Below are 13,276 nucleotides of genomic sequence, written 5' to 3'. Positions count from 1 at the left end.
TCTACTAACTTATTATGTAGTGTGTCAATGAGCAATATAAGCAATTTTATTTTAAATAGCTTAAATAATGAATTATTAATTTAGCATGTTATCCCAGGTATGTCTTCAGTAAATTGCAAAGTTCAATTGCAAATTCCAGGTTTAGTTTCAGCACACTAGTATACTTCAAATACTTATCTTTTCAGAAACCTGGCAGGCTTGCGAACAGTGCTCTAAAGTTTTCATCTTAAAACAAGAGTATGACAAACACCAGCTGGTGCATCAAACCGTAACTGATAAATCTGTTATCTGCGAACACTGTGCTTCATCGTTTTTCTCGCAGGAGGCACTTAAGGAACATATCAAAATTTCCCACACCGTGGTACGTATAGGCGATCAAAGTTTAATTTCTAATTTGTAATCTGAAAACGTATATTTTAACAGGAAAAGAAATACGAGTGCAACATATGCAACAAACTATTCGCAGCAAAGCGATCGTTAAAACGCCATAAACTTTGCCATGAAGAGGAAGGCGCATTTCCATGTCTTGTCGAAGATTGTAAAGAATCGTTTAAGACACCTACCACTTTGGCAAAACACAAAAAATTGGTTCATAGCATTGGACCTGATCCCAGTGAAAAAGGCGGGGCGAAAGGAAAGGTAAATGCTGCAGCGAAAGTAGCTAACGATAAATTGCTACCAGAGCCACCACCGACGACTGGGCCATCAGTTAGCACCCCGGTACTCGCTATGGGACCTGTTCCTGGTCCATCTGTTCCAATTAAATTGGAACCACGGACACCTAGCGGTATGTTGGTACCCCCTTCGCGGACTAGTAGCACGAGTAGCGCTGGTGCAGGTAGCAATCCAAATACAATACCGTACGACCCGTATGGTGCAGGAATGCATTACAATAATGCTATGGGTTCCGGTCAACAACCGGGTACACACTTTACTGTACAAAACCCAAGCAGCGCACTCCATTATGGCACAAACGCAACAGGTGGTCGCACAGGAAATGAACAAAACATGACATACCGGATGGATCCTAATGCTTCGCCTTCTGCACCTGGACCTTACGGTCACGGCACTACTGGAGGCTACGGTCAGATGAACAGTTCCTTTGAATGGCGAAACATGGAACTGCCAAACAGTATTGACCCCGGAATGGGAACATCTAGCGCAAGCGCTGGCCAGACAGTACAATCCGTGGCTGCTGCAATGAAAGCTAATAAATATTACCCAGTGATGGAATCCAGTGCCACCGCAGGTGGCGGGTTTATTCAATCCCAACAGTCGCCACATCACCTTCAGCAGCAACAACAACAACAACAACAACTCCACCCACATCATCCACAGCATCCACATCACCAGCAAACGCAACAACAACAACAACCACCACCACAACAACAGCAACAGCATCAAGTCGTTGGAGGCGCTACAGTTCTTCAATCGAAAACTCCACAAGAGTCACAGCAACATCATCAACAGCAAATGATCAATATGAACAATCAGGAGTTTATGGGCTATCAGGTAACCAGATTTTCTATTTTTAGAATATATTTATAATACAATAAACTATATATTACCCATTTACAGGAAATTTGGAACGCAAATATGGTAAAAATGGAATACCAAGATGACGTAAACAACTCGAATGTATCAGGAAGCTCGTATAATAATATTGGAAACATTTTATCGAATCTAGAACTGATAGGTAATAATAGCAATTATGAGCAAAGCTATGACATCGTACCACCCACAGCTGGTGGTGGTGATCCGCAACATGCCCAGCAACAACAAGCTAACCAAACGGCAACGCAAGTACCGCAAGTTGCTCCCAAAAACAGCTATCATAAACAACATATGCACCAGCAACAACAGCAGCAGCATCAGCAGCCAGGAATGATAAGCGTTGAAAATCCAATGGTGGTTCCACATCATCATCAACAGCAGCAACAATATTTTCAGGAACATCATCCCCAACAACACCATAGTATCCATCACCAACAACAACAGCAATCACATCATCCTGGACATCCCGGTCATCATGGTCAGTTGCATAGCCACCACAATCAGCAACAGACACCAAGTCCACATCATCATCCACCTCACATGCAGCAGCTTCAGGGAACGCAACAGCAGCAGCTGCAACAACATCAGTACAATGCACATCTTCCACATCATCAGCAGCAGCCACAGCATCCACACCATCTCCATCCGCATGCACCAGGGCCACCTGGATCGCATCACGGTACAGCAGTTGGGCCATCTGCTACTGGTCATCCCCATCAACTTCCACACCATCAACAGCAGCCTGGCATGAGTTATCCAAACCAGCAACATCCCCATCAACCTCATCAACAGCAGCAGCAGCAACAACAACAACAGCAACCACAAGATCATACTCTTACTGACATATCGAAAACCAATAACTTACAGTTCGTCGACAGCTTCACCGAATCGATTGATTATCTACAACAGTCGTTTCAATATGTGTAATATTAAACACACAAGGTACCAATGAAAAAAATCCAGTTGCCTAATGTCATTCGTCTGAAACAGGTTTTCTGAAAGCTGCATGCATTACATTGGTTTTTATTCGGGTGTACACATCTCAAGCAGTTGTGGGTAATGAGAAGCTTTTGTCACTGTACCATTGGTTGACGTGTCTATTTTACGTTTTACTAAAAAATATGTCTTTAGAAGATGTATTGTGAGTATTTGTCCCAGTTTTCGTCAGATGTGCAATTATAATTTTTCAATCGCGTTTAATTTAGATCATGCTGGAAATGGTTATATTGATTGATACAAAAGTAACAATCAATCGAATGCCTCTTTTTTCGAAAACTATGTTGTATTTCGAAATTTAAGATATTTCAATCAGTTAGCGTCAAGAACAGCACTAAGGATTGTATTATCATTTGCATATTGAACCATTCGATGTTTTTGATTTGCCCCAGATTAAAATTGTATTTAAATTAAATACAACTTATTAGCATATACTTTTTCGTTTGTCTAAATAAACCCACCAGCGATATGAGTGTGTGCACTATCAGAATCGCCAATAAAACCTTCATAATCTCATCTTCATCCGTACTATTTCTACAACCACGATTACAATTATTCTCCTTCATAAAATACCTGCGAAATCGTTTTTGTTTTCGCTGTGTACTCATCGACCATTGATGGCTAGTAAGTAAGAAAAGGAAAGCATTAGATTTCATCAATATTATCATCACCATTAAAATCAACGCATCCATAAGTTTTAACTCACAATAGCATCCACTCTATTACTCCCAGATTAGTTTATGGAAGGTAAAAAAAAACTTTGCATATATAGCGTCTAAGAAAGCGTTAAGAAACCTATATTTCAATACAGAGCATAGTGTCCGAAACGGAATAAAATATATATTATTAATTTTAAGCAACTATGAAGAATCAAACGATTGTAGTGTGGTGCGGAGCGACCGAGATCAAACCCAGCAAGAATTTATAAAACAGTTTGACTGAGTATTAAAAGCAGTAACGTATGCCTGTGAGAGATTGATTTAATTTCGAACTCATGAAATTTAATATTTAGTTTTTAATGTTTTCGTAAAACAAATATATTTGAGAGAACATAAAATTGCAAAAGAGTAGGTATAATAATTGTGGATGAATGTGGCCAGCAGCATTGAAGTATGATTGAGAAAAAGGACCGAGTATAAAAGAAAGAACATTGTAATTATAATAATATAAGTGTTGAAAAAGAGTAATATGTTTGTATTAGCTCCACATTTTAGCTGTGGTATTCAAAGCACACATGCAAGCAGAGAAATAAGTATGTTTAGCCAGAGAGAGGTAATATATATTTAAACAACCGTGTGCGCCAGAAATGGTGTGGAATTTTATTACAAAATATGTGCTGTCTTCAGTGACAGTGGAATAAAAATGTACATCTCAAATTTTTACTACCTATCGTATCTCAGAAATAGAGTGACACTAACTTCTTGCATGAACAAACGAGTGAGGGAGCGAAAACACACTTTACACAAACACGTAAACATAATTGCTAACAATAACCGGATAAGACACACCACAAGCATACTTGTATTGAATAACATACTTGCATAAAATAATATATCGATGAACAAGTGAAACAAACTATTAAAACTATTATATACACAACACAATTATTATATTATTGATTATTATTATATCATTATTACTATTATTATTGCGAATAAATGCTAAAATAATTGTGACATAAACGCTGGATTCATCTGTTTGAGCTGTCCCGGAAGCCGGAAGGTACGAAACATTCGGATATGTATTCTCTTAAATCAACTTAAATGTGTTTATTTGGATGGTTAAACAAGACGCTTTTCTATCGAAAAATTCCTCTTTATTGATATACTAGCTGACCCGACAAATTTCGTATTGCCACAAATTAAACTGTGTTGTACATAAATCCTAAATCTCGGATGACCTTTATCACAATCGAGTTTTGCAAGTTTTTGAGGAGTTCATGGGTATTTTAATATACAAATTTTCCTCACAGTAAAATAGAAAGCAACACTACCCAGCTGAAATGCTAAGAATTCGGCATTACGCTGGTCAACGCCGCCTACAAGGTGCTCTCTCCGATTTTGTTGCGTCGTCTATCCCTAAAAGCAAGAGAATTCAACAGTAACAGAGCAGTAACAGGCGGTCTCTATTGGGGCCCGTGCTACTAGGGATCATATTTTTACTCTCCGACAAATCCTATAGAAATTTCGAGTACAACGTGCCTACGCGTCATATTTTCGTGGTTTTCAGAGCAGACTACGATACAGTTGAATGCGAACAGCTATGGCAGATTATGCACGAGAACGGTTTTCCAGACAAACTGACGCGGCCGATTAAAGCTACTCTGAAGCGAGCGATGTGCCACATGCGCGTCTCGAGGACTCTATCGAGTCTTTGCGAATCGCGCAGAGGGTTGCGGCAAGGGGATTAACTGTCCTGTATGTTATTCAATATCGCTATTGAAAGTGTGATCCGGGGATCGGAACGAGAGGAACAATCTTCAGCAACAGTAACTAACTTCTAGCTTTCGCAGACGACCTCGACATCATTACTAGAAACCTTGGGACGACGGAGGCAATCTACGAAGGTTAGGAAGATAGGGTTACAAATCGATGCGTCGAAAACCAAATATATTGACTATTGACGGCGATGAACTGTAAGTGGTTGATGAATTGGTATATTTGGGATTTCTGGTCACCGCCGATAATTATACGAGTAAAGAGATTCAACGACGTATTCAAGGTGGAAATCGAGCTTACTTTTCCCTCCGTAAGATGCTTCGATCAAGGAGAATTCACCGCTGCACAAAGCTGATGATGTACGAAACGCTAATTAGTCTGGTAATCCTCTAATTACTGACCTGACATAGGTAGCAACTTTACATACGGAAGACATAAGTGCACTTGCCGTATTTGAACGAAAGATGTTGCGGACTATTTTTGGTGGAGTATATAAAAAGCGGAGAGTGGCGGAATCGTATGAATCACGAGCTGGAGACACTAGATGGAGGGATTCCCATCGTACACTTGGCGAAAGTTAGCAGTATAGTATTGGCCGACCACGTCGCAAAGATGCTGGACGACTGTACAGTGAAATCCGTGCTCTTCAGGAACCCCACCGGCACCAGGGATAAAGGGGTCCAACATGCTAGATGGCACGACTAGGTTGAAGCCGGCTTGCGTGTGTCGAGATGGTTCAATGGTGAGGAATACGAATACGTCTTAATACGTCGGCTCTCGGCTGGTAAAGTGGTAAGTAGTTATTTATTTAAAATGCCTATTTTCTGATTGATTCTGATGTTAAGAAATCAAGGCTATCAGAACGATAATTTATTTCATGAAATTTTTCCAACAAGCGTGTATTTCATGTAACATTACTTCGTTTCGGAACAATTTAATAGTTTGTAGGGGGAAGTCGCCCAGTACCGGACACGTAAGGATTTTGACATATATTGCTGTTGCAGTTGAAAACCGCAATAATCGTCGTGCGACTTTTGGTTTTTTTCTTGTTCTGTGTGTCGCAACTATGTCGCACGTGGTGCGCTGTATAGCGCATCAATGTGCGAACACAACGCACCACGTGCGACGTAGTTGCGACACACAGAACAAGAATAAAACGAATAAAACCGAATTACAGTTTTCAACTGCAACATCAATATAAAATCAACACTTAGCATTACTTCAGTTTTTATTAACTGGAAGAGTAATTTAGAAGATTATTTTCCAATAAAAATAGATTACACGTACTTGCATCACTAATGAACCATTTTAGAAGCCAAATGAGAAATCGATAAAAATCATTACATAAAAATTGTGTCTCCCAGTACCGGACACTTGAATAAAATGATAAAATAATCCATTTCAACACATCACAGCGCATATAGTTCTGAAAAATACATGTCAAAATGTTTAAAATCTCTTGTTGCTTGCATACTTGTTGACTAAAGATGTTTGAAAAATTACTTTGCATAAAAATCAGTAGTTTTTCACGCACTACATCGAAGCTCTTCTGTTTTCTTCGAAAAATTGATCATCGACTGGTTTTCTTGTTTTTTCATATTTAAAAAAGCCGGTTCGGTAGAAATGATATTCTTTCAGCTCAATTTCTTTTTTTTTTTTGCAAAATCTTGATTTCCTTTGATTGAACCTAGCAAAGCATTTTGCTGTTCGGTATTGAAGGACGGCTTGGTGTCCGGTACTGGGTGACGGGAATCATTGAGTACAATTTATATTTTTAACGAATTGAATATCTTTGTGGAAAAATGAACTCTGGAGCTAGGAAACTATTTAATGAAGGAAACTATTTAACTATTTAATTTAATTTTATACGACCAAATAATACTGTAATGCTAATCCGAAAATTAGCCGAAGCATAACAATTCGATCGGCGGTAGATAAAAATAAACAAATCTCTGTTTTCATGAATGACTCTGACCTATAAAATCACACATGCTGATTTTTTGTCCTTTTTATTGATTTTACCATATTAGCTGCTAAGGTGCACCATTTGAACTATGAAAGTCAGAAGTGTCCGGTATTGGGAGCTGTTCGGCGCTGGGAGAGTTCCCCCTAATAGTTTTTAACCAACAACTGTTTCGCATCTGTGAAATGGAGGCGTGTCCATCTTGCCTCGGGTCCTCCTCACCGTTATACGTGATTTGGTGCGTTACATATGGTCAAACTACAAGGAAAAGCTGTTCACAACTCATTCAAAACATTTTTTATATTTTTTTTAATACTTGGAAACTGTATTTGACATCCACAAGTTACTTAGCAAGTATTACTAAAACTTAAGGGACACAGAAAGATTTTTCGCTTTAGTTTCCTCCCTACAATTTTGTCTTCTTATCGTTCTTTTTTATGCCGGTATCGTAATTAGTTTATTTCATGCCTCTTTCTCAAATCTTCAAGCTAACTTATAAGATGTTAAATTTTTGTTGTTGGCGGAAGATGTTTTTACCCCAAGCAGCTTCGTTGAACCACTAAAATAAAGCTAGTGAGCTGACGAAGCCGAAACGTTGCTGATTTCTGGTGGATATATTTATCTGACATTTTAATGTTTAACCGCTGAATGTGGCCATAAAGTTAGTCACAATGCTCTTTAGTTTTGCTTCGGTTTCGTCCGAGATTTTGCCTTCTGAAGCAATTTGGCTCAAGAGGGCCTTCTCATTGGTTTTGACGTGAGCCAAGAATTCTTTCTCAAAGTTAGTGATCTTTCCTGGATCCATTTTGTCGAGGAAACCTCGTACACCGCAGTAGATAACAGCAACTTGTTCTTCAATAGCCATCGGAACATACTGGCCCTGCTTCAGCAATTCAGTTAAACGAACGCCACGGTTCAATAACTGCTGAGTGGCAGCATCAAGATCAGAGCCGAACTGAGCAAAAGCTGCTACTTCACGGTACTGAGCCAACTCCAGCTTCATGGAACCGGCAACCTGCTTCATAGCTTTGGTCTGAGCAGCTGAGCCGACACGTGATACGGACAAACCGACGTTAATGGCTGGCCGAATACCCTTGTAAAACAGCTCAGTTTCCAAGAAAATCTGTCCGTCAGTGATTGAAATGACATTGGTTGGAATGTAAGCGGACACATCACCTGCTTGAGTTTCAATAACTGGAAGAGCAGTAAGCGAACCACCACCCAAGGTTGGGTTCATCTTGGCCGCACGCTCCAACAGACGAGAATGAAGGTAAAATACATCACCAGGATAGGCTTCACGACCTGGCGGACGACGCAGCAACAGCGACATCTGACGATAGGCGACAGCCTGCTTGGACAAATCGTCATAGATGATAAGAGCGTGCTTTCCGTTATCGCGGAAGTATTCTCCCATTGCACAACCGGAATACGGGGCTAGATACTGTAGAGGAGCAGCATCGGAAGCAGTGGCAGACACGATGATGGTATACTTCATAGCACCGGCATCAGTCAGACGTTTCACGATCTGGGCGACGGTGGATCGTTTTTGGCCGATTGCAACATATATGCAGTACAATTTCTTCGATTCGTCGGTTCCGTTGTTGAAACGCTGCTGGTTGATGATAGTATCGATGGCTAAAGCGGTTTTGCTGTAAACAACAAAAAAACTTATATAAGAAACAAGTTGTACGGAAAATAATAATTTTATATTTGAACTAGTTTTTTCCGTTTTATCAGAATTTTTACCTACTACATAATAAGTATTAAACGCATTTTGTCCAAAATTAAATATTTTTTCAACTTTTTTTTATTTCATTCAACAGTTTTATGCGCTTACTACAAAATTGTAACCTGCGCTATTAACAATAGTTAATTTTTGCAAATCTTGCAGATTCGCGTTTTTATTAAAAAAAAATTAATAACTTACCCCGTTTGTCTGTCACCAATAATAAGCTCACGTTGTCCACGTCCAATCGGCACCAGCGAGTCTACAGCTTTGATGCCAGTCTGCATAGGTTCACGCACAGAGACTCGGGGAATGATACCAGGAGCTTTGATGCCGACACGGAAACGCTGGCCGGTCTTAATTTCTCCCTTGCCATCAATAGCATTTCCCAAGGCATCAACGACGCGGCCCAAGATTTCATCACCGACGGGAACATCAACAATGGCACCGGTACGCTTGACGATGTCACCTTCCTTGATGAGCTTATCGTTACCGAAAACGACAACACCGACGTTATCCGGCTCCAAATTTAAAGCCATTCCCTAAATAAAGAACTCGTTTATTTTTAGTCGAAATTTAGCGCCTTACAATAAATACCTTAAGGCCAGAGGAAAATTCCACCATCTCATCGGCTTGAATATTTTTCAAACCGTACACACGAGCGATACCGTCACCGATACTCAACACACGTCCAGTTTCTTCCAAATCGGCTTTTGGAGCCGAACCGAGAATCCTTTCTTCCAGAATAGATGAAATTTCCGCTCCGCGATTTACGCTCGAAATATGCAGATTCCGAGCTGCAACCTGGACCGCTGGAACAGCGATTTTAGCCACCTAGAATGTAAAAGTAGAATTAAAAGAAAAACACCAGATTAAATTTTTTCCATTGAAAGTATAGGTAAGTAGGTATAGCACTGTAGGGTCGATTCGTCTAGGGAGGAGTTACATAACACTGGTATTTTATTTAAGATTTTTTACCTTGCATACGAATTGCATAACATTCTAGTAGCTGCATTAATTGCTAGCTTAATTGATTAGATTTACCGTTTTCTTAAATTATGATGGATTAACCATAGTTATAGCCGGATTTGATTATGTCACCATTTTTTCACTCATTACAAAAATATTTCAATATACTTACTTGGGTGGCGGACCTCGGAAGCTGGCGAGCCACTTGGGCAGCCAAACGAGCGGTAAGGATCGACATCGTTAAATTAATAATTTTCCTTCTATTTGCACTGTTATAAAACTTCTATCAGTACCGAAAGATTCGGCGAAATGATTCTTGTACAACTATGGTCGAAAATATGGACGTCGCGGTCGAATCGAGCGAACGAGTATGAAAGCTAAGCTGTCGAGTGACGAGACGAACTGCGGTTGCGATCGTCTGGCCCGAAATTTACTTTGAATGTCAGGCACGGGCAGAGTGAATGAAACAGAAGTTATTTCTGTGTATGCCCATGATTGTAGGAGAGTGAAGAGATTAGTAAAAACGGAAACCAAAAACGCAAAGTTTGACATTTGGTATATTTATCGTCGAGGGAGTCAAGGACCTATGTTGGTTCGGTTGGTTTAATTAGCCGAAAAGCCCCATAAGGCACGGAAAAAATTTGAATTGTGCAACTTTTTACAAGTTGAATGCAAAGTGGTGGATGACCTGGATGACCCTCATCAATGTTAAAACCACACTGAGAAAATTTTTCGTATCCACCTTTTCGCGTGCGCAATGGCGGCTATAGTGGGTACAACCTTCGGAAAATATTAGCACCTTTGGAAACTTAATTCGCGTTAAGTCCTTTAAGTTGATATTTCCATCCTTGATTGTTGTTGTAGAACTATCAAGCGTACGTGAGCGCAGTTGCCAAAAGAAAATAAAGATTTTGGAAAAGTGTAGCCACTAGCCGCCATTGAGCAGGCGAAAGGGTGGATAGTTTCTATGTGTCCCACACATAGATTTTTGCAATGTGGCCGGTAAATGAACTTTATGTGCCAAACAGTTATCAGTTATGTTTTTTGTTTAGATTATTGTCACTTTAACACTTTTAGGTCATTCGTGACTTCTGCGGGGTTGGGATTTGAACCCGGGCCCTCGGCGTGAGAGGCGTGAATGCTAACCAAACCAATCCAGCTTTCCACGAGCGATAATGGCGGATATTGAGCACAAGTGTCGACTAACATTTGAAAGGGGCGGATAAACCAACTGTCAAACAGAACGAGTGAGAGTTCATTTTCTTATGCTGCTCCAGCAAAAAATAACTCACTTGTTCTGTTTGACAGTTGGCTTATCCGCCCGTTTCAAATGTTAGTCGACAAGTGGGCACAATCTTTTGACATTCATTGCAGGAGCGTCGAATTCGCCCTAACGGAGTTTTAGTCTGTGCTATTCATATGCATATAATTTTTATTGTGTATTTCTGGGTGGATTGTGTTTATTAGCGTTGACGAAGTTGCTGATACAGCACTCGTGCGCTAATTGCACGTCCTCTAATCGCACCGTCTTTTAATTACACGTCCGCTAACTGCACGATCGTGCAACTAAAAAGCAGTTATCTGTCAAACTACACGTGGTTTCCCAGGTGGTTGCTATAAACAAAAATGCAGCGTTGCCGAATGCAAACTCTCTATCTCTGCATTACGTAGATACATTACAAACAAATTCATGCAAATTTGTCTAAACTTTGATTAATTGAACACATTTTTATTAGGCTTTTAGTTCGTTTGCGAGGGGCAAGACACTTCATAATATTATCATATAATATTAATATATTAGGCCCTATTAAAACCCTATAAATGTATAAATAAATGTAACTTTATAGGGCTTTAGGTTATATTATGGGTGGGAAAGGTCAATATATTAAGGTTGGAAAAATATTTCCATAGGGAAAAGTAATATATTTTCAACAGTGTCTTGCCCCTCGTTCGTTTGTAAAAATTTAAATGTTTTTCCCAAAATTTAGCGTACGTGTGAATGCATGTGAAGAGTTTTTTACAGTGATAACGCATCATGTTTTACAATAGACCAAATCATCATACCGTCAATTGACAGATACTGGCGCCCTTGTTTACATTTTGGAAAACTTTTTTTTCCGTTTATAGCGAATGTAGCTTGTGTTTTAACATTTTACAGGCATAATAGCTTTTAAATTTAGTCCTAATGCTGTTTAAACTCGGTTTAAACAACAAACTTGCCGTTTAAACAGCTGAAACTTTTTTGGATTCTGCGGTCTGTTTGTAAACAAGGGCGCCAGTATCTGCCAGATGACGTCACCTTGATTTGGTCTATAAATATTGGCAACCATCGTGCAATTAAAAAACGAAATTCGCTAATCGCATCGCCTCATTCGTGCAATTAGCGAACGAGTGCTGTACTGTTGCCTGCTGTTCAGTGTTTTGCATGAGAAAAAAGAGAGAGGGAAGTATTTTTGCTTTTGTCATTACCCACACGTTGACAGTTCAGCATGAGATTTTCTGTAAGTGCGAGTAGCCTACGAAATCTCTTTTACCAGCATCAACGCGAATAAATATATAGGAGAGGAGACGCAAAGAGAATTTCCAATTTGCACATTGGACCTTTTGAAATGTTGATCGAGAATATATGATGGATCATTCCCTCATTCCCGTATAAACCTTTGCACGGTGCCTAACCTCAACTCTGGTTTGACGTTTTTGTGTGTTTTGTTTTGATTCCCTTTGTAACCTAATTTTATTGCTGGTGGGTTTATTACTTGTAATAGGACACCATACGAACCGTTGCTTTTCAAGAGATGGCGCTTTTCTAGTGGTAGTAAAATCAAAATTTCTCACTTATTTATGTTTACCTACCTGAAAAACAATCACTAATCATATTTTATTTGTGGTTCAGTTATTCTGTTATACCTAATTTTCATGATTTCTGCCTAATTTTGATAAAAAACAAACATTTCCTATATACCTCTCCATAGCATCTTACTACCAGTCATCCGAGAGCCCTAAAAAGCTAAAGCCCTATAAAGATACATTTATAGGGCTTTATGAAAAGTATGTTTGCGACATTTCAATTCGAAAAAATTAAATTTCGCAACATGAACGCAATAAATAAAAACAATGTTTACCAACTATTTTTTGGTTCAGGTGTCAAACGTTATATTACGATTAGCGATAAACACAAAAGAAACTGAGATGCATGAGAGAATAAGGGTGTTGATTTCAGTAAATTTATTGTCGCGCAAAATTCAGCTTTTACGGACATTCACACTATGCGCTACGAGGTAACGACATCTGTTGCATTCAACAGGGAAACATTGATAGTTTCAAACATACTCTCACGCATGGCGCATGATGAAACACTTGCGCCAACTTCTGTTATTTATTATCAGAAACTAGAGGCGGTGTCCTATTGGTACCACTTGTTTGCGGAAACCGTAAATACCCGACTTTTCCGAAGCAGGAAAATGATAACAGTTCTGTACAACATATATTTTTGCCCTTTTTGCAGTTTTTTGCTTCTGGGTCTTACGAATAAGTAATCAAAACAAACCCCACAACACTGTCAAACCTGGGAGGAAAAAAAACAAATATTTATTTTTGAAACGATGATTCTACAATTGATGAAGGGACGGT

General features: G+C 39.4%; 2 protein-coding genes across 2 annotated transcripts in view; one reads left to right on the top strand and one right to left on the bottom strand.

Moving 5' to 3' along the window:
• LOC128734718 (uncharacterized) overlaps nt 1–4,142 on the top strand; it is a 34,292-nt gene extending 30,150 nt beyond the window's left edge. Inside the window, exons 10-12 of the mRNA XM_053829034.1 lie at nt 186–361; nt 424–1,512; nt 1,579–4,142. Of these exons, the coding sequence (XP_053685009.1) occupies nt 186–361; nt 424–1,512; nt 1,579–2,481 (2,168 nt within the window). The 3' untranslated portion in view covers nt 2,482–4,142. The remainder of the gene's footprint in view (nt 1–185; nt 362–423; nt 1,513–1,578) is intronic.
• A 3,123-nt stretch (nt 4,143–7,265) lies between these two features.
• LOC128733829 (ATP synthase subunit alpha, mitochondrial) lies at nt 7,266–10,058 on the bottom strand. The gene is made up of 4 exons (XM_053827645.1): nt 9,819–10,058; nt 9,275–9,511; nt 8,879–9,219; nt 7,266–8,600 (listed from the first exon to the last, which is right to left on the bottom strand). The coding sequence occupies exons 1-4, from the start codon at nt 9,882–9,884 to the stop codon at nt 7,589–7,591; spliced, it is 1,656 nt and encodes a 551-aa protein (XP_053683620.1). The 5' UTR covers nt 9,885–10,058; the 3' UTR covers nt 7,266–7,588.
• Nucleotides 10,059–13,276: the final 3,218 nt, after the last annotated feature.

Source organism: Sabethes cyaneus, chromosome 2, assembly GCF_943734655.1.
Source record: "Sabethes cyaneus chromosome 2, idSabCyanKW18_F2, whole genome shotgun sequence".
In the NCBI taxonomy this organism is placed as follows: domain Eukaryota; kingdom Metazoa; phylum Arthropoda; class Insecta; order Diptera; family Culicidae; genus Sabethes; species Sabethes cyaneus.
The sequence above is the reverse complement of the archived record's forward strand: the minus strand, read 5'-3'. Positions and strand labels throughout refer to the sequence as shown.

Coding starts and splice junctions, on each gene's coding strand:
- LOC128733829 (XM_053827645.1), bottom strand. CDS start 9,884: ATGTCGATCCTTACCGCTCGTTTGGCTGCCCAAGTGGCTCGCCAGCTT. Junction 9,512..9,818: donor TTCCGAGGTCCGCCACCCAA/GTAAGTATATTG, acceptor TTTACATTCTAG/GTGGCTAAAATCGCTGTTCC. Junction 8,601..8,878: donor ATTGGTGACAGACAAACGGG/GTAAGTTATTAA, acceptor TGTTGTTTACAG/CAAAACCGCTTTAGCCATCG.